This window comes from Brassica rapa, chromosome A09 (genome assembly GCF_000309985.2).
Source record: "Brassica rapa cultivar Chiifu-401-42 chromosome A09, CAAS_Brap_v3.01, whole genome shotgun sequence".
Lineage (NCBI taxonomy): Eukaryota > Viridiplantae > Streptophyta > Magnoliopsida > Brassicales > Brassicaceae > Brassica > Brassica rapa.
The window spans coordinates 4,668,421-4,689,591 of record NC_024803.2 but is presented as its reverse complement, the minus strand read 5'-3'; the positions used below and the strand labels follow the sequence as shown (position 1 = coordinate 4,689,591).

The window sequence follows — 21,171 nt, the reverse complement described above, 5'->3', positions numbered from 1 at the left end:
AACTGTTTTGCAGAAAAAACTTTGTGGGAGGTGAAGCGAAACGACAGAGGCAAGAGGCGTGGCTTGGATTCATCTCTGCACAGTTTGTTTCTGGAAAGGTAACCCTAACTTCTCGTATTGGGTTAGTGGGCTAAACTTAACACTGAAGTCCATTAAAAAGTCAAACCGAATTGAAAACACAATTTTGAGAAAAAATTTCGACAGTGTACACGTGTCCTAAAATGCCCCATCCTATATGATGAGGTGGGTGAAGGAGGAGAGAGACAAGCCTCCTTTATTGTATAAGATATACACCTCGGTCAGTTTTTCTGTAGCTTATTTATGTGATTTCATGACATCATGTTACTAATCAGAATCTTGATAGCTTGGTTTAACGATGATGCCCATGTTACCAATTCATGTGAATCAAAGATTCCAAAACATATAGCTTTCTGCATATATGATAATTGTAATACTATAAAAATATGTTGGTATTATAATTATTTGAGTGGCAACCCACTCCTATGAGATACAAACCGCACATTTAAGAGTTTTTATCATCCACTATTTGATTGGATGACGCATTGTAACATAAATGTTTACGTGTTCAAAAAATACACAAAAGAGTATTCCATGTGGGTTTGTGCGTTTGTTAGCAATGATGTAAACGATTGCTCTCTTAAAGGTCTCAAAAGTTAATCTCTGGAGTTGTATAATTGAACCAAATTAAGTATTAATTTAATTCGGTTTAGTCGAGTATGGTTCCGGTTTAAAGAAAGAACCGAAGACTTTTTTTTTTTAGGTTCTGTTTAATAATTTAACTGTCGTCTTCACATCCACTCATCATCAATAGCTCTTCGGCGACAGAACAGAACACACAGCCACTGACAAAAACTAAACACTTCGCACGTCACACATTCTCTCTCTAATCGCCGGCGATGGAGAGCTTCGCACTTCACTCTCTCTCCACCACCGCCGCTTCATTCTCCCACCATCCCTCACGCCTCTCTCTCCTCCGCCGCATCTCATCGAGATCTCCGCCACCAACCATCTCTCTCCCTTCTCTCCGATCTCACTCCGTTCAGCCTCTCACCTTCCCTCTCCTCAAACCAATCCCTCGTCTCTCCGCACGGATCGCCGCCGCACCACGCGACAACATCCCTCCTCCTCCTCCTTCTCAACCTTCCGAACCACCGTCCTCTCAACCGCCGCAAGGAGCGAAGCTCCTCCCCCTGATCCTCTCCCTCTCCGTCGGTCTAATCCTCCGATTCGCCGTCCCTCTACCGGAAGGTCTCACCCCGCAAGGCTGGCAGCTTCTCTCCATCTTCCTCTCCACAATCGCGGGCCTCGTACTCAGCCCACTTCCCGTCGGAGCTTGGGCCTTCATGGGCCTCACCGCTTCGATCGTCACCAAAACGCTTTCCTTCTCCGCAGCGTTCTCCGCGTTCACGAGCGAGGTCATCTGGCTGATCGTCATCTCCTTCTTCTTCGCTCGCGGGTTCGTTAAGACAGGTCTCGGTGATAGGATCGCTACTTACTTCGTGAAGTGGCTTGGGAAGAGCACGTTAGGTTTGTCTTATGGGTTGACGATTAGTGAAGCTTTGATTGCTCCTGCGATGCCGAGTACGACGGCTAGAGCCGGTGGCATTTTCTTGCCGATCATCAAGTCGCTTTCGTTGTCGGCGGGGAGTAAACCGGGAGATTCTTCTTCGAGGAAGTTAGGTTCTTACTTGATCCAAAACCAGTTTCAGGTTAGTTCTTGTTTATGTCCTTATGTCGGAAACTGGATTAGTTCTTAGTTAGTTAGTGCTTGTGATGTGTACGGAATGATTTATTTATTTATTTTATTTTGATGAATTCTCCTAAAAAAACTATAAAATTATTTTGATGAATTATCAAAACTAGCTATAAAAACAAAAGAAATTAGATAAAATTATGGATTTATTTATACTAACATTGTTACTTAATTTAATTTAGATCAAGTTAAATTGGTTTAAACCGATTTAGAATGTTTTATACCGGTTTGAATTGTATAAATTGGATTTTTAAAAAATTGTTTTCGATTATGACTGATTTGTTGCCACCTATACTGATTTTTAGAACAATGGCTATGGTTTAATGTGTTCTTGAGCATGTGTACCTTTGCACCTATCTTGAACCGGATTAGTCTTCCTTAACCGGACTTGTTCATCTCTATTTATGTTCTGTGATCTTTTGTCAGTGTGCTGGAAACTCTAGTGCTCTGTTCTTGACAGCCGCAGCTCAAAATTTACTGTGTCTCAAGCTAGCTGAGGAGCTTGGAGTAGTAATAGCAAACCCATGGGTTTCTTGGTTCAAGGCAGCTAGTCTACCGGCAATCATATCGCTTCTTTGTACACCACTAATCCTCTATAAGCTCTACCCTCCAGAAACCAAAGACACACCGGAAGCTCCAGGTATTGCTGCTTTGAAACTCAAGCAGATGGGTCCCGTCACTAAAAACGAATGGATCATGGTCGGAACAATGCTTCTTGCTGTCACTCTTTGGATCTGCGGGTAAGTGTTCGATAATAGTAATCCTAGCATTTAAACACTCTTCATGGTTAATGTAATGTTTTATATTGCAGAGAGAGTCTTGGGATACCAAGTGTTGTAGCTGCGATGATCGGTCTCTCTATACTACTTCTCCTTGGTGTTCTTAACTGGGACGATTGTTTAAGCGAAAAATCAGCGTGGGACACATTAGCTTGGTTTGCGGTCTTGGTGGGGATGGCAGGACAGCTCACGAACCTCGGTGTTGTTACATGGATGTCTGATTGTGTAGCCAAAGTGTTACAGTCCCTCTCCTTGAGCTGGCCTGCTGCGTTTGGTCTTCTCCAAGCAGCGTACTTCTTCATTCACTATCTTTTCGCAAGTCAAACGGGTCACGTTGGAGCTCTCTTCTCAGCTTTCTTAGCTATGAATATAGCAGCAGGTGTTCCAGGGGTATTAGCTGCACTTGCTTTGGCGTATAACACCAATCTTTTTGGTGCTTTGACTCATTACAGTAGTGGTCAAGCCGCTGTCTACTATGGAGGTATCTTATCAACAGAACTCTCTCTCTCTCTCTTTCTCTTTTGATGTTAAAAGAGTCTCTCTAATTTTGGTTATTATTTTTTGCAGCTGGTTATGTTGATCTACCTGATGTATTCAAGATTGGATTTGTGATGGCTACGATTAATGCTATCATCTGGGGAGTAGTTGGAACTTTCTGGTGGAAGTTTTTGGGTCTCTATTAAGAGAAGTTGGTTGTTATTTGAAGCTTACAACGACGTTAAAATCTCTGTTCATCATTTGGTTTCGGAGGGTTTTTGTTTCCTCCCCTTTTCATTTACTTGCGATTAGAAAATACGACAACTCCTTGTAACATAGATATACAGAGATTTGTCACATGGAGCTCTGGTCTCTTCTCTTTTTATTTCGAGCGTTGATCTTTCATGAAACTGCAACTAACCAAATAAAAACACCAAACAAATGCAAATAATGTAATAATCACAAGTCTCAGACAATACGCAAGACTTTAACGCTCTGTCACTTTCGAAGCTTTTACGTTATTTGCTGAACCTGCAGCTGTAATGGCAACAATGAATCTAAAAGTCAATAGAGACATCAAAACGTTTTAAGTTTTAACATAATAAGTTTTCTAGTCTGCTGAAAATAGAAAGAGAAGCGTTTTTCCGTGTCTCAGAGTATTATACAAAGCAAACCAAATAAAACAAGGGAGACTAAAAAGGTGTAAGAGTACGTGTCTCTTATCATTTCCTTCACACAAACATCGTTAACTCTGGTCGACTATAAACATTGTTCTGCTCATCTTCAAGGACCGGGTAAGCAGCAACAAGCGTGTCCTGAGCACCAATGTAGAGCGAGTTGTAAATCTTCCAGTACACTTCACGGACTTTGCGAGCTGGATGAAACAAACCCTGCAGACAATAGTTCAGTATAACAGCTGCACCTAGCGCGACTCTCATCCCTTCAATGGCTTCCATCACAGCGTTGATCACGTGAGGAGATGTCTCGAAGATGTTGGGCCAGATGAAGTTGAGCAAGTGAACCAAAGCGTCTTCGCATCCCAGACCAGCTACACCTAACGCCATGTGTTTCACCGCTGAAGCTGCGGTTTGTCTGTGAACCAAGTCTCTGTCCATGAGCGCGTCTTCGAGCAACGGCGTGACCGCGTATATGTAATCCTTGCCCATTTCTCCAATGTACTCGAAGAGGAAAGAGAGGGATTTGAGGACACCGTTTTGGACGTTGAGCTCTGGAACACGGTACTCGTTCATCAGAGCAGGCAAGACAGTAAACGGAGAGCAGGTTTCAGCGACTATGGCGATCGCGACTGTGGTGCAGACACGGTTCTGGCGCTCTTGGACTTTGAGATTGTTCAGTAACGTGGCTAGAACGTCTTGTGGTCCAATGGCTTTGGCTATGTACCCGAAAGTGTTGACAGTGGCACGTCGAATACCTTTCTTATGAGCTTTGAGCATCTCAAGAAGCTCGAAACAGATTCTCATCCATTCCCTCGCTGGAACAAACTCAGCACCACGATCAGCAATTCTACCGACAAGGTCGATACAGTTCTCTTGCACTTTCTCGTGCCTGTTCTTCAAAATGGGAGTCAGTCTTGGAAGCAGATCCTTAATGGGAGGAGTCATCTTTGTCATACCAATCACGTTGACAATTGCTTTGAGAGCTCCGAGAATTGATCCCAAGACTTCAGGGTACTCTTCTCCGAGATACTCGTACAAAACAACACCTAGATGTCCCATCAACTGTTCCTCTCCACACTGCTTCATCACAACAGCAATTCTGGAAATAAGATCAGCGGCTTGTTGTCTCACCTTTGCACTCTTGTTGTTTAATCTCCACTTGATGGTACCACAGATCTGAGGAAGGTAAGGCTTCACTCGCTGACCAAGACCATTCACCACAGCACCGAACCCATTAAGCATCACATTAGTATCATCGGTTGTCTGCTCTTGGAAAGCATAAAGAATGCCATCTATGAGTAGCTCCTCCAATCTCGAATCAATATCAGATGCTCCTAAGTTTGTGATAACCTTGTCAATGGTTTCCATAACCATACGGCGGTATGGCTCACTCTCGTCTTTAAGATCTTCAACAACCCTCGCCACGATATCAGCAACACCAACCTTGTTCGCAATCTCAACGGTAGTTTCAACAAGCTGCTTATAGTTTCTCTTCTCTAGAGCCATTCTCCTAACCCAGAAATGCTTGAAAAACTCAGGCAGAATATCACTGCGGATGTAATCCGGTTCAACCCCTTCTGTGCTTACACACTGTTTCACTACCTTGAGGACAATCTTCTTCATCTCTTCATCAGGGGACTGGAACTCGCGGATCAAGATAACCATCACTTCTTTTGTGTAATAGCTCGCGTATATAGCATCCATCAAGGGGATGATAAAACCAATCGCCTTCAAGAACGCAGCCAAGACTTTTCCACGGTGAGACCTAATACCTTTCCACAGAGGCTTCAGAACAGAGTCAAAGCTCTCGATACCATAAGGAGCAGCAGCTTCGGCAAGAGCAGCCAGCGACAAGGCCGTAATGGTCCTAACCTTCTGATTCTCATCACTGAGACCATGTTCGATAATTTCCACCAGAGACCTCAAATGAGGTAAAACAGCACAGCCGATTAGTATGGCAATCTGCTGGACAATCTTAATCCCAGTGTGCCGTGCCTGCCATGACTTCTTACTCTGGCAAACGGCTTTCAGGAACGGCAAGAGCGCAGGGATTCCCAGAGCTGAAGCCACCACACTGAAAGCTCTTGCTGTTGTGTTCCTCACATACTCATCAATGTTGTCTATATCAGGACGCATAGCTGCAATCATCGTGGCTAAGCCTGCTGCTTTGCTAAGGTTCGAAATAATTTCTCTCCCTTCAACACGAGCATAGTAATCTTCATCAATCAGCAAAGGCTCAATAACAACCAGAATCTTGTGGACGAAAGGCCTCACCAGCTCATCAAGTTTGTACAGAATCCTGTCAATAACTTTCACCAAAAGATGCCTCTCCTGATCTTCCAAAGTGGGTTGCATGAGCAACGGCAGAATTTTATTAAACAACGGACCAGCACCAAGCTCACGAGCCTTATCAGTAAGCTGCCTTAGAGCTGTTTTCCTTTGAGCAGGCGTTCCGTTTTTGACCTTGAGCAACAGTTTCATGATCTTGCGTTCTTTCTGCTCGTCAGGAGACAGCTCTTCTTCGTTCTCTTCATTCAAAAGCGCTGCAAAATACTGATAGTCCTCTGGTTTCATAAACGGCAGACCATCAGGAAGCTCCTGAGGCACATCAAACTGCTGCCCACGGTGTTCCTCAGGAATAACGTAGCCAGGAGTTGTCATGGGTGTTGGGGTTCCCATAGCCTTCCTAGCAGGGGTTCTGACGGGAACATAAGAAGCAGGCGGGTCCAACACCTTGTATCCTTCTGTAGGAAACATGGCATCAAGCTCTTCATCACTCAACGGTCTGTTTCTCTCTTCAATATCCTTCTCCCACCTCGCCAAATTGTACTGCTCCGGAGTCATAGCACCACGCAGATTAAGCTGACTCGGAGTTGGAGTAGCCATATCAATCCCCCCAAACGGAGTGACACCAGGAGTGTATGCAGCAGTAGGAGTCATTCCACCCATAGGTGTAGCACTCCCCATAGTGGCTGGTGTCTCATCCCACCTAGAACGTTGACGCTTCGGTGTCGGCGTTGCGGACCCTTTCGGAGTCGCGTCCCAAGTAACACCTGAAGGAGTTGCACCGGGAGTAACACCCCCACCTGGTGTAGCATCAGAATCAGTCACACGCCCAGGCGTAGGAGTCTCATCCCATCTGTTCCTCCCCCTCCTTCCAGCAGATGGTGTGGCATCACCAGCTCTCCCTGGAGTTGCATCCCATTTCCCAATCCCTGGAGCTGAATCAGCCACATCCCAATCCGAATCCGAAGCTTTAGCTTTCTTTCCACCACCACCATCTTCTTCAGCATGGTCCCATCTGTTCCTCCTCTTGGAAGAAGCAGCAGGAGCACCAGAATCTTTCTGCTCCTTGGCAGCTTCTTCCGCTTCTTTCTTCTTCTTAGCAATAAGCCTCATAGTCTCCTCCCTCTCCCTCTGCACAGCCGTCTCCCTCATATGATCATTATAAGTCCTAACACTCGGATCCGGAGTCTTCTCCCCCATAGCAAACGGATCAACTCTATCCGGAGATAGAACGCGGTTAAGCCTCCTGTTACGATAATCACCCTCACGCTCCGCGATAGTCTGCCTAGGCTTGAACCCTCCGTCGTCGTCATCTTCCACGTGAGCGCGAGCCACGTCGTTGAGAATCGACTTGGGAGCGGTGTAGGAGGCGAGACGCTGAGCTACGAGGGAGCCGGTGGTGTCCAGATTCGAATCCTCCTCGTCGTTCGGCGCGATGGAGGTTACATAGGAATCACGGTCGTTGCCTCCGTAGAGATCGCGATCGAAGTTCACGGAAGTGAGGGAAGCGAGCTCTGCTTCGATCTTACGCCTCTCCTCTTGAGTTTTGGCGATCTCTGGATCTAGATCCGCCATGGTAGATAGCTTTCGTCAGCAACAACGAAAACAATATAGATTCGATCAGATTAGAAACAGATCAAACAAAAACGTAATCAAGATGATAGGATGAACTCACAGATTATCGGAATCGCCTGAGATTGAAAATGGGGAAGGAAAGAACGCGAGCGAGAACTAGGGTTTATCTAGATAAAGGCAGGAAAATAAATAAATAAATACAAAGGAAATGAAGTGATTGGAATTGACCAATCGAGCGAGTCGGTTCTTTTGTTTGGGCCAGGTTTCATTTATTTGGGCTCACACAAGTTCAAAAAGCCCACATAATTATATATATACGCCGCGTGGGCTTGTCACTTGTGTATACATTTTTTGCTTTAATTCGTAACTATATTTAGAAAAAAATATTATGACAAATTTACGGTCTCAAATTTAATACTAGTTAAGTTACTTGAAAAAAAAAGAGAAAAATACCAAAATAGCACTAAATCATTTTTTTGTTCACAAACTAGCACTCAAGGCCAAAAGTCACAAAATAACATTCAAAGGGTGGGGTTTAGGGTTTAGAATTTAGAGTTTAGAGTTTAGGTTTTAGGGTTTAGAATTGAGAAGTGAAGTTTTGGGGATAAGATTTCAAATTTTGAAAAATAAAAAAATTTAAATTTTTCAAAAGATAAAATGCTATTTTGATCATTTTAGTTTTTGAGTGTTATTTTTGTGATATAAACTTAGAAATGTGCTATTTTGGAGATTTGCCCAAAAAAATGCATTACATTGTTCATTTTCTTATGTATTGAGAAATTCTTTTAACAAAAATATTTTATTTTGATAAGAATGTTAGTCAAATATTCCTATTTTTATTTATTTATTTCTTTAATTAAATATAATTCTTTATTTAGTTCTTTTTTCCCATTCATCAAATGGTTATCATTCGAAATCTTTATTTAGTAGCTAGTAAACTTCTAGTGGTTGGCATTGGAGAAAATAACCAAAATTGCAATATGGATATAATCTATGAAATGAAAGAATTGAAAAGATGACATACACAACAAAGTAGAATAACCTTACTACTAGTATGGCTATTTAATTAACACGTTATTTGCGTCAATTAACACGTTTTATTTTGTCAATCAAAACTGAAAGACAACATAGCATTATAATAATAATAAATTTGCAGACCAATCTCAAGAAGAAACCACATATGTAAATAGTAAGGAAAAAAAAAGACCAATCACCATGTAAAATTGTAAAAAAAAACAAACCAGTTTGTGTACAAAAGGCATTGCGCACTGAAACTATGCACAAGCCATATACTTCTCATAAGGGTACATACAACTTGAAAAGGACACGTCTCTATACCCAAACTAATAAATCAAATCCATCATTCTTCCAGCTATGTAGAGATCTTCCAGCTGTATTTACATTGCAAAACCTAAATGAAGTTAGAAAAAAAAGCATTGTGATCATCATCATACAGTGAGTGGATCCATCATCATTCAAATGCAAGAGACATGAAAGTATCATCATCCAAAAGAGAATCAATGTCGATTAAATCATCTTCCTCGTTGTAATTCGCAGCTTCCTCTGTATTGCTATTGTTGTTGTTGTTGTTGTTGTTGTTCATAGCTGAGCTAGAAGAAGCCTGTTAACAAAGTAAGAGTCTCTCATCAAGTAAATGTTAAAGAGACTTGAAAGAAAAAAAATACACAATTGTTACCTCGTTCTCGCGGATGCCTTCAACAACAGTCAATAGCCTACGGTACTGAGCACGTGCTTCTGGATACTGAGCCATAGACTTGACTCTGGTGAGAGCCTTTTGAAGTCTTTCCTCGGTTTGTTTCCTTCCTTCCTTGAGAAAGTCATAGTCATCTTCTTGTGCCGGAGCAGCACATACAGGCTCAGGTGCCTTGGTGACTGCATCGCGTTTGAAACCGCGTAGGCCGCTACCTTTGCGTCTCCACCGCAAGATGATCTTCTCGAGTAATCCTACAGACCATATAATGGCTCTGTATTGTTTCCTCACTTGATGTCCTCTCACATGAGCCTAAATAGGTAATAATCAGTAAAAGAAAAAACAGACATAAGACAGAAGCCTTGAGAAATGATTCAAACCTGAATCTTGACGATTCTTTGTCGGATCAGAAGGAACTCCTTTCTCTTCTTCCAACCACGGTACTTTTTCTGAATCTGAACAGCAGCGGCATGAACAGCAGCGCCGCTACTGTGTCCTCCAGCCTTCTTAGTCTTCCCAGCTGCAAAAGAAACAGCCAACTCATCGGACAAACCAAACTCGTTCTTGTCCCCAATCTCAGACAGCTGTTTCCGCTGGAACGACTGCATCCTAAACACTTGATGAAGACGATCAGCCGCTTGCGTCGCATTCAAGACAGCAGTGAGAGAATCCTTCATCGACAGTGTTTCAGGCACATCGCCATAACTCATGGGAGTAGCTGTTCGCTCGGCTACTGTTTGAACAGCTTTTGCTCTAGAGGAGTCAGTGGAGGCGTCTTCCTTGCCGTCCACAGTTAGCTTCTCGAGGTAGCTGGTGAGTGAAGACTCTGCAAGGAACCCTGAGATTCCCCTGTGTCCGTTTCCGTAAGCCAAGTCAGATGCTGTTTTGCCCAGAGGAAGCTCCGGAGATGGGTCTGTCAATGCTCCAGAGTCAGCACCTAGAGAGACAAGTAGAGCGACAGTATCCTCCCTGAAGTATAACAATAAACAGAGAGAAGAACTAACTGTCAGAGTTTAGTCGAGAATTCAAAGAGAAATGGTCAGAAGACTGATAACTAGGCCTGCGGTTATCAACCAAACCGAACCGAAAAGTTTGATTTTCGGTTCAGTTCAGTTGGAAGCTTTGGTTCAATTCGGCAACTAAAAAAATAAGAAAAAAAAATTAATCTTAAGCAAAATTCTGAACTAACCAAAATCCGAACCATAATAACCAAACTAACAGAAAAAAAAACTGAACTTAACCAAATTTTTAAAAATTTAATTAACTTTAAACCGAAAAGTTAACCCAAAACCAAAAACTTTGGTAGACAATTTTGAAACCACACTAACCAAAAACCGAACCGAACCAAATTTCTTTCGGTTCACTTTGACCAGATTTCAACCAACCCGAACTAAACCGATTCAAAACTAACCGAAGGAACCAAACCCGCAGGCCTTGAGAACTTTCAAATCCAAGGTAAGTGGTAAAGACGTTTTAGGACACAGAAAAAAAAGTAACTGAAGAAACATAAAGTCTAAAGTCCTTACCTGCCACTGTATGCAGCCCAATGAAGAGCAGACCACCCATTTGCATCTCTGAAGTTGATGCTAACACCTGCTGCTAAAATTGGCTTTATAGCCCAATCATACCCTAACGCTGCAGCAAGATGCAGAACACCTTGTCCTTCTTCATCTAGTATATTTGGACCCTTCCCCTCTTCAGTCACCTTGTGGATGAGCCATAGATATAATTTATCTTCAAACTCTTCCCTAATAAGTCGCTCTTTCGCTTCCACCTCTGTTAAATCTTTCTCAACTGTCGACGTGAGGAAGGACTCCTTTTCATCTTTAAGCAACATGATTCTACTGATCTTTCTTCGTTTCTCCCCAACATCTTCAAATACATTGTGTTCCTGAGCACTAGACATGCGAGCCAGGAGATTTTCAAACCGAAGATGAAGCGATGCTTCATTTGTATAGGCACCGTATATGTCTACAGTGTTTAGCTTTCTCGCAGAGCCAGGAAGGAAATCAAACTCTCGTACTTCGCTGCAAGAGAATCTGTCGGAACATGTGATGTAGAACGGGACTTGACCAACTTCATGAGGAGGAGCATGACAGCAAAGAACACCGTCCACTAGAATCTCAGCAGGAACCTCCACTTCTCCAAACATGCATGCCCAGCTGTAGCTAGTTACTTCCTGAGGACTCAACAGAAACGTCCCAATAACCATGACCTGTTGGAACAATTAAAAGGGTAAGATGAGGAATAAAAGAGCTGATACAACTATAAAAGATAACAGGACAGAACAATAACATACTCTCTCTATTTCAATTTACTTGGTGTTTAAGGTTTTTGCAAACCAATTAAGAAATCATTAACTTTTATTTATTTTGTTTCTTTTTGCATTAACTAAAGCTAATTCAACCAATAATAAAATTATACAAGACAATATAAATGGTCAAATAACATTAAAATTTTGCATAGAAAATTGAATATTTTATTTAAACTGGAACAAAATAAAATCTTATAACATCATTTAAAATGAATAATATTTACCTCAACTTCTGTGTCTGTCTGAGTCCATTTGGGCCAAAAGTCTATCATAGTGAAGCGCTGATCCTTAGACAAGGAAGGGCTTAAGGAAGACGCAGCTGCTGCAGTTTCAACAGAGGTCCACCCAATACCTCCGGAAGAAGACTGCATCTGCAAGTCCTCCATCTCGGCGAGTTCGTTACTAACCCACCGAGAGAAACTGTCAACTTTCTTCAGACTATCCTCTTTCTTCAACAGTGATTTCCTTAGAGGTAGCGTTTGGTTAGCACTTGCTTCGTAAAGCAGATCCTCAGGGCCAAATTTAGGTATGTATGCTGCTTCAACACTTGTAAACGGAGCTTGAAAACTACCACCCCCAATAGGCTGCTGCTGGTTCTGACTGCCGATAAGACTCGAAAACGTCCCAAAGTTTTCATGTAAGGCCAGGTCAGTACCATGGGAGTCCATGGGCCATTTTTGTAGTGGCAAGCTGTCCTGAACTGGAATCTACAGAGACGAGAATCTTTCTATCAATCAATAGTTCAATACTGATCATCCCTCACATATACTCTCCTTATATATAAGATGAATAAGTTAGATACAATACCTGCCAATTTACTTGGTTTTGAAGAGGGTTTCTGAGATGCCCTTCCACGGACATTAATCCAGTATTAGTAGGATTTGTCTGAGTCAACAGAGGATTATAAGGTGGGTTCTGGTATCTTGCCAACGGATTCTCAAAGGAAGCATCTAATGCTGGGACACCCACTAATCTTTGTGAGTCACTTTCTTTGACTCTATTCCCATGAATCCAACCATCTCGGTTTCCTAGAAAGGGAAGAGGCAAAACTTTTAGTAAAGCAAGGTAGCCTATGTCCCAAAACAGAAGATACCAAAGCACATAAAGTCAAAGAGAAGTATATATATATACCAGAATCAGCATCTTCACATAGTGGTGACAATGTGCTGGATGTGTTTGCTGTTGAATCAATGTTCACAGAAGTGGAGCCACTCAGAGAATTTGAATTGTTTTCTTTAATTCCACTGGAACTTATCCGATTACCCTGTATAAACAGCATTAACAAAACCACCATTAAAAAAAAAAGAGAATCCACTTTAAAAAAAAAGTGATGGATGTTTATTTTCTAAAGAATATATTAGTACTGTACCGAGAGAGAAAAGCTATACCTTAACCTCCAAGTAGTGAACAAAAACAATATGCATCAGTTCCCTGTACCCATAAAAAACAGAGGACATCAGCACTAAAACTAACTAACCAAATTTCATTTTTTTTTCATTCTGTTCTCAAAGTAACATTTACGGTACATTAAACACAATAAAAAAAAATGAAATATGAAGAAAAAAAAGGACTCACTGTTCAAGCATCCAGTAGCAACGCCTCTGGAAATTCTCATTGTCTTCCCCATGTGCATAGTAACAATGTAATACATCAATGCTTCCTACCTATATATAGTAAAATGTTACTCTAAAATACTTATATAAAATTAGTGAGGAAACATGAACGTAAAATGTATTATCAACCTTGAGCTTTTCGTGAGCCTCTTTCACCGTTTTACCATCTTTCTTCTTCCTCCAGTTGTGCCCATCTTTCCTAAAATATCTGAGCACCTTCCTATCAAACAGAAAGAGTGATCCACCTAGAAACAACACGAGACGGTGTAAGAAAATCTTAAAGCCAAGAGAAGTACGACAATTCAAATATAAAACTATTCAGTATTCTAGTCACTGCTCAGCCATGTACATCATAGCTTAGTAATGTTGTTTTGCAGCCAAAATTTGAAGAAACTCAGCGGGGGAAAAAACATACTGGGTGGTCGGTTGGGAGGCTCTGACGCAATATGAAACTTCTGGTAGTTTCGAAGAATCTCGCAAATCTCAGCAGGTCTCAGCCACCTGTGTTGTGCTTCAGACAGCAACTGTTGAATATCTACAAGTTCACAAAGAAAAAAAAAACACATCAACGCTAACGACTTTGAATCCGGATACAGTTCCAGGATAAACACTCTTTTGCACTAACCAATATCAGAATGCAAAAATAATTAATTCAACTAATCGCGACCAGAAATTCCATTCCGACAAAGATACATGAGAACTTAGCTCAGACAAAGTAATAACCAATTCCGGCAAACACAACAACCGCAAAGGCTTTGAATCTGGACACAGCTCCAGAGGTAAAGAGCTGGTAACACTCTCGTTCACTAACCAACACCAAAATGCACAAAGAGTTGTTCAACTAATCGCGACCATAGATTTCATTTCCGACAAAGAGACAAAAGAACTTAGTTTAGATCAAGTAATAACCAATCCGACAAACATGACAAACAACAACCCTAACGACTTTGAATCTGGATACAGTTACACTCTCTTGCACTAACCAATACCAAAATGCAAAATAGTTATGTTAGCTAATCATGGCCATAGATTTCATTCCGACAAGACACAAAAGAACTCAATTCAGACCAAGTAATAATCAATTTCCGACAAACATGACAAACAACAACCATTTGCTAGAATCCTATCAAAGATCAGATCCAAACTACCAAACGAGTAAAAAGACCGTAGATGAAGAGATTAGAGACCTAATTGAGGGGCAAATCCGAAAGATCCACGATCCGCCATAGAAAAAAAAAACCAGCAGAGATCTCTAGCTTGTCGCAATCACAGAGAATCAAACGAACCCTAGAAAATCGATCTGGGTATGTATGAAACTGAGCTAACTTTTATAGTATTTGTATCTTCCTCTTTTTGAGACTTTCCAGGTGTGAAAGCGAATTGATTTCTTTCCCTTTTTTGGGGGCGAGTCGGAGGAGATCGGAAGGAAAGTCCCGATACGGTGAAGGTTGTTTTTATAAAACCAGTGAAGGAAACACTATCTTCCAATGATTGTGTTACACGTGGATACACGGATGACAATTGCGCACGTGTTCTTTTTCTTGGATCGTGATTGTAAAAATTATCCTCATCTTTAGTAGTGCTAAATTTATCATGATTGTTATTAAATTTGTCGTTATAATGAAATTAATAAGTTTTGCAATTGAAAACGATAATAATAATTAATGTAATCAAATAATTGAATGAATTGTTCAAAGTATTCAACGCAATAGACTTCTTACCAATACCAGAAAATATGGAAACAATTATATTTTATTGATTTAACTAGATTTTGATCCGTACAACCGTGCAGATTTTTTATTTCTATATTTAAATATTTTAGTCTATACTTTCTCTTGATACACATATATAATGTTTAATGTTGTTAACATATATTAAGAGAAACTAAATATTTACTTTTATCTATTACATTTTAGTTTTTCTTTTAATTAGTTTAAAGTTTTATTTGATTTCCAATAAAATTCAACCATTTACCTTTTTACATTTTGATTAATACTTTATTTTTAAAGCAAATTTCATTAATTAAAATAGAACATCGTACATTTACAATAGCTATGTTTACAAATAACTTAACGTAATTTAGTGTTTTATATTATGTAATTTTATAATAGATATGTTTACGTGGCTTATATATTATTATATTATTATACTTTACATAATTTTATTTTAAATTTTAAATTTATACACATTTATATATTTAAAATTTCTGTAATTACGCATGAAAAGTTCATCACTACAGTATATATATGGATTAAACCATTTATTATAATAACAATATATGGTTGAATCTATAGTATTGTATTTTAAAATATAATATATTTATCAATACATGTTTGTTAACATAGTACCTATATAAATATTGATACATGTATAATATAATTAATAATAATAACATTTATTATGCAAATACAATAGTGTTAGGATTTTTAATATTTGATTCGATTTATTATTTTCAAGGTAAAATTCTAACACTATTGTATTTGCATGATAAATTTTATTATTAATATTAATTAGATCATAAATGTTATTATTATAAAAGTATAAACTCTAGAATAATTAAATGTTATTATTATTAAGTAGATTATAAATGGTTATATGCATATATAATTATATATTGATGGAATATTATATTTTTCGAAATTATGTATCTCTAATATTTTTATGAAATAGAAAGAGAATTAAATAGGTTGTTAGAATTTTATCATGAAAATACAAAAATTAAAATAATATCAACAACTTTCTAGAGATGGTCCATCTAAAATATCACATATAAAAAAAGTCATGACTTCTATTTTAATAGTATAGATCATTTAAAATATTACATATGAAGAAAATTATGACTTCTATTTTAATAGTATAGATTAAAACTTGGTTAATGTTTTTAAATGAAACTATTTTGGGTTCTTGGTAGACCTGGATAATAGTGTATATAATTATATGGATAACTGGAGGATATGATGTAGATAGAATCCTAAAATTTTATTTTTAAAAACAATAGGGGTGATTGTTTAGGCTGTAACTAGGGGTGTCAAAATGGGTCAAATGGTTCAACCCAACCCAAAACCCAAATGGGTTTACTGTTAATGGGTCATGGGTCAACCCAACCCATTTATTAAATAGGTTGGGTTGACCCATGACTCATTAAATTAAATAGGTTAGATGGGTTAATGGTTGACCCATCAACCCAATATCTTTATAATGAATTATTTTTAAGTTAAGACCAAATTGATCAAAATGATAAAATGTTTTTTGTGGTTTAGGCGGATAATAGCATTTTTGCGGGAAAGTGAGTTCTCCCAGTTTTGGTGTGAAAACGTGTTAAATTGTTCTGACGGAAAAACGTGCTTTTGCGGTTTTGGCGAAAAACGCGTTTTTGCGGAAAAACGAGTTTTTGCGGTTTTGGTGGGAAACACGGTTTTGCGGGAAAACTGATTTTTACAGTTTTGGCGGGAAATTATGTTTTTACGGTTTTGGCGGGAAAATGCGTTTTTGCGGTTTTGGCGGGAAAACACGTTTTTTGCGGGTTTGGCGGGAAAATGCGTTTTTTGCGGTTTTGGCGGGAAAATGTGTTTTTTGCGGTTTTGGCGGGAAAACACGTTTTTTTTGCGGTTTTGGCGGGAAAATGCGTTTTTGCGGTTTTGGCGGGAAAATGCGTTTTTGCGGTTTTGGCGGGAAAATACGTTTTTGCGGTTTTGGCGGGAAAATATGTTTTTGCGGTTTTGGCGAGAAAATACGTTTTTGCGGTTTTGGCGGGAAAATGTGTTTTTGCGGTTTTGGCGGGAAAATGCGTTTCTGTGGTTTTGGCGGGAAAATGTGTTTTTGCAGTTTTGGTGAAAAAATGCGTTTTTGCGGGAAAATTGGTTTTTCAGTTTTGGCGGGAAATTGCGTTTTTGTGGGAAAACGAGTTTTGCAGTTTTTGCGGAAAAACTTGTTTTGTAGTTTTGGCGAAAAAACACGTTTTGGCGGAAAAACGTATTTTGCAGTTTTGGCGGAAAATGCATTTTACCACCGAATAAATGATTAGACTTTAGAGAAACTCATGATTTTCCAATTTTATCAAACCTTAGAATTGGGTTTACTCATGTTTTTTTTAATTGAAAACAAAATGGGTCAGAGTTGACCCAACCCAATAAACCCATTAACTTGTTAACCCATTAACTTGTTAACCCATTAACTTGTTAATCCATTAACCTTTTAACCCATTAACCCATTGGATCAAAAATAAACAGTTCATTTGGGTTAATGGGTCAACTTGGGTTGGATCAACCCATGGGTCATGACCCATTTTGACACCCCTAGCTGTAACTATAGAAAATTTACTTTAGAAATTAGTCTGTAGAATTTTTTGATTTAACTTTAAGGGATGTAGCTTTAAAATTTTCTACAGCTAAAAAAATGGGGCTTTAGAAAATAAGATTTTTACTACCATTTTTTGTATGTTTTTGCTGTAGCTTTAATTTTTTGGTTGTAACTTTAAAAACTAAGATAAAGCATGATTGGTAGTATTTAAGGTTGTAGATGAAAATTAAAGCTAAAGTCACTTCCTACAACCCAACCAATCACACCCAATATGATGCAAATACGGGCTCAGCATGACGCAAATATTTTTTGGAAAATTTTATTAGTAGTAAAATGAGAAATTAATATTAAAAATATCATTAGCATTCCAAAAATGTTTTAGTAAGTTGGTAAGTTCTTGCTATGTAACACCCCCTTTTTCAGACGTTATATCAATAGCATTCCAAAAATATTAGTATAAATAACTTCCTTTTTAGGGACTTTTCCTACATGTCAATTAACGAAAACCAATCTGTTAAGCCAAGTTAAACCAAACAAATACACATCGGACAGGAGGGTTTACTCCCGGGCCAAGATTTACGTGGTCTAAAACGTCACGTCATGATTCGGACAAGCTCACATACTCATAATCTTCATTTAGGCTTAGTTGCACTACTCAAATGATCAAATCGCAACCATTAAATTAAAAGAAATTCTTAGTATGAAAGCAACGGTTAAGTGTAAACCACGTGTGCTTAGCAGCATTCGCCGCGAACACAGCTGCTGTCACATCTTCTCCTCTCTCTCAATAACATCTGGAAGACTTAAGACCCGAGAAGTAAATAATGTCCAAACTCACTAGAAACATACGATCTGAAACAGTGTGTGTAACGCGACATGAGTCAACTCGTTGCAAGGAGAGGTTTACGAGATCTGCTTGTACACAGCAGAGTAAACTGTAACATGTTCGCGAGGTGTGTTTCCGCCGCCTCAGTGGTTAGACGTGCAGGAGACACAAATAAACCGACGCTAGTTCATGACTGGTGCGGCGGCTTTGTCGGTTGCAACATCCGTTCTGAGCATGTGCAAGGTGGCTCTCTACAAAGCTTGGAAAATATAGGATCCAGAAATATATACATAGATTATGATTTATGCATTCTAAATCTTGAACAGTATACTTGATGGGAGATTTCAACATGAGGTGGAGGAGGATGTGTTCTGCGTCGGCTACCGAAAAGAAAGATGAAAAGCCGAGGCTCGATACGGTGAGGAAAGATCAAGACGGCGGTGGATCTGTGACGGTTCCGAGTTATTGGGGAATAGAGACGGCCAAAATGAAGATTGCTCGCAAAGATGGGTCCAAATGGCCTTGGAACTGTTTTATGGTAAGTTTAAATATGCATCAAGAGTTTAAGACCGACTTAATTTGGGATTTATGAGGCTCGGAACAATTACTGATTAAGAGTTGGATAATGATTTGTATGATCCATGTATATATCAAGCACTTAAAATTTATTTTGCCAAAAAAGTACTCTAAAGTTTTTTAAAATTTGGTAACTGATAGTATTTATATGACTGACAATGAATATATATTTTGAATTTTGTATACTTTACAACGATGTTTTGTAGAGTTTTTAATGTTTCAAAATGTACAATATTAGATATTTTGTATAATTGTATATAAATTTTAGTTTTACTGAATTTTGTTTGACCATTAATTAGTTTAAATTTACATCTTAATATTATCTTTTAGGAAAAAAATGTATCTCTTAGTTTTTGTGGCTTTAACCAAAACATCATAGAATTTAAAATATGAGGAGTGTATGCTAAGCATCTATAATAATGTATATCTGGAACAGCCGTGGGAGACACATCAAGCAGACTTAACGATAGATTTTAAGAAGCACCACGTTCCAAAAAATATGGCCGACAAAATCGCGTACGTGATAGTCAAGATCCTCCGTGTTCCCACCGACATATTCTTTCAGGCATGATCCTCGCATGACATAAGATCCATGTATGCGTTTTGTTTAGACTATTACACGTTCGAATCTTATTACAAAAACTTTACTACATTGACCGCAGAGACGTTACGGATGCAGAGCAATGATGCTAGAGACAGTAGCAGCCGTACCAGGAATGGTAGGAGGAATGCTCCTCCACCTAAAATCAATCCGAAGATTCGAACACAGCGGAGGATGGATCAAAGCGTTGCTAGAAGAAGCAGAGAACGAGAGGATGCATCTAATGACGATGATGGAGTTAGTCAAACCCAAATGGTACGAGCGTCTTCTAGTGATACTCGTTCAAGGCGTTTTCTTCAGCTCTTTCTTCACTTGCTACGTGCTTTCGCCGCGGTTGGCTCATCGCATCGTTGGTTATTTGGAAGAAGAAGCTATACATTCTTACACGGAGTTTCTCAAAGACATCGATGATGGGAAGATCGAGAACGTTAAGGCGCCGGCGATAGCGATTGATTATTGGAGGTTGCCGGAAGATGCTACGTTGAAAGATGTTGTCACTGTGATTCGTGCTGATGAAGCTCATCATCGAGATGTCAACCATTTTGCTTCCGTAAGTGTAGTGTAGTAGACACATACAAACCATTTTTCAGTTTTATCTTAAAAAGTATATCGATTAGTAGTATGTGGTTTTTTTTTAGCTAGTGTTGTGTGTTGTGAGCTGTTAATGTTGCATGTTGAGTTATTATTTTGCAGGACATTCGTAATCAAGGGAAGGAGTTGCGAGAAGCAGCAGCTCCAATTGGTTATCATTAGCGACTCTAGTTTTATAAATCGTTTTAGAGAATGATGAATGTACAATGATCTCGGTTAGCATAATGGAACTAGAATTGTGGAAGCTTCTTGGTCAAGTAATGCTGTACAATTGATAATTCAGGTTTCCAATTATAGAAAAATAATATGTATCATCAATTATATTAAAAATATTTAATTTTAGCAAAATGTAAATATAGTCTGGTAGATGTTAATTTTTTTATGACGGTTTAATATGGTCATACTGTTTTAAAATATATCGGGTGATAGATCGGATCATTTGTCCAAATTCGAGTTCTATTATCTCTATATATTACTTATGAACATAATTTAGGGTGAACCTTTAAATTCACCTATTATTTAGGACCAATCAAATTTTCACATAGATTATTAATTAAAAAATATTAAATTAAATAAAAAATAGCTACAAAAAATAAAAATGCTAATTTTAACGATGCTAACTCTTCCAACAAAACCATGAACCCTAAATTTTAAATTCCAAACCCTATATCCTAAATTCTAAATTCAAATCCAAACCCCTAAACTCAAACCCTATACCCTAAACCCTAATCAATATGAAAAATAAAGCTTTCTGCAATTCTTTCAAATAGTTTTTTTTTTAAATTTTGTCACAAAAATAACTCTAAAAAAGAGACCAAAACACCATCTTTTTATTTTAATTTTTTAAATTTTTAATTTTAATTTTTATTTCTAAATTTGAAATTCTATCTCAAAACTTCATTTCTTAACTCTAATTCACAAGTCTAGATTAGTTAACGTAGGATAAAAATATATTTTTACTCTCTAATAAAACTTATCTTGGTAACTTTTTTTATTATGAAGTATTTTTGTGACAAAAACTTTTAAAAAATGTTATTTTATGAAATTTCTCTAAAGGTTTTTCCATATTTTG

General features: G+C 38.7%; 4 protein-coding genes across 5 annotated transcripts; 2 read left to right on the top strand and 2 right to left on the bottom strand.

Annotated features, from left to right (window-relative positions):
• Nucleotides 1-784: 784 nt before the first annotated feature.
• Nucleotides 785-3,415, top strand: LOC103837521 (dicarboxylate transporter 2.1, chloroplastic). Its single transcript, XM_009113878.1, has 4 exons — nt 785-1,730; nt 2,201-2,514; nt 2,586-3,034; nt 3,121-3,415. Exons 1-4 carry the CDS (start codon nt 918-920, stop codon nt 3,234-3,236), a joined length of 1,692 nt encoding a protein of 563 aa, XP_009112126.1. The 5' UTR covers nt 785-917; the 3' UTR covers nt 3,237-3,415.
• A 158-nt stretch (nt 3,416-3,573) lies between these two features.
• On the bottom strand, nt 3,574-7,812 carry LOC103837520 (splicing factor 3B subunit 1). Of its 2 annotated transcripts, none has more exons than XM_009113877.3 (2): nt 7,669-7,812; nt 3,574-7,577 (listed from the first exon to the last, which is right to left on the bottom strand). In XM_009113877.3, the coding sequence occupies exon 2, from the start codon at nt 7,566-7,568 to the stop codon at nt 3,762-3,764; it is 3,807 nt and encodes a 1,268-aa protein (XP_009112125.1). In that variant the 5' UTR covers nt 7,569-7,577; nt 7,669-7,812; the 3' UTR covers nt 3,574-3,761. The 2 variants fall into 2 exon arrangements, with proteins under 2 accessions (XP_009112125.1, XP_018510240.1); XM_018654724.2 differs by having other exon boundaries at nt 3,574-7,581; nt 7,669-7,785.
• A 921-nt stretch (nt 7,813-8,733) lies between these two features.
• LOC103837519 (calmodulin-binding transcription activator 2) lies at nt 8,734-14,631 on the bottom strand. Its single transcript, XM_009113875.2, has 12 exons — nt 14,394-14,631; nt 13,622-13,741; nt 13,336-13,451; nt 13,169-13,257; nt 12,982-13,024; nt 12,725-12,857; nt 12,401-12,621; nt 11,818-12,300; nt 10,806-11,494; nt 9,660-10,248; nt 9,265-9,591; nt 8,734-9,189 (listed from the first exon to the last, which is right to left on the bottom strand). The coding sequence occupies exons 1-12, from the start codon at nt 14,431-14,433 to the stop codon at nt 9,040-9,042; spliced, it is 3,000 nt and encodes a 999-aa protein (XP_009112123.2). The 5' UTR covers nt 14,434-14,631; the 3' UTR covers nt 8,734-9,039.
• A 2,315-nt stretch (nt 14,632-16,946) lies between these two features.
• LOC103837518 (ubiquinol oxidase 2, mitochondrial) lies at nt 16,947-20,417 on the top strand. The gene is made up of 5 exons (XM_009113874.3): nt 16,947-18,574; nt 18,658-18,869; nt 19,344-19,472; nt 19,570-20,058; nt 20,202-20,417. Exons 1-5 carry the CDS (start codon nt 18,382-18,384, stop codon nt 20,259-20,261), a joined length of 1,083 nt encoding a protein of 360 aa, XP_009112122.1. The 5' UTR covers nt 16,947-18,381; the 3' UTR covers nt 20,262-20,417.
• The last annotated feature ends 754 nt before the right edge of the window (nt 20,418-21,171 follow it).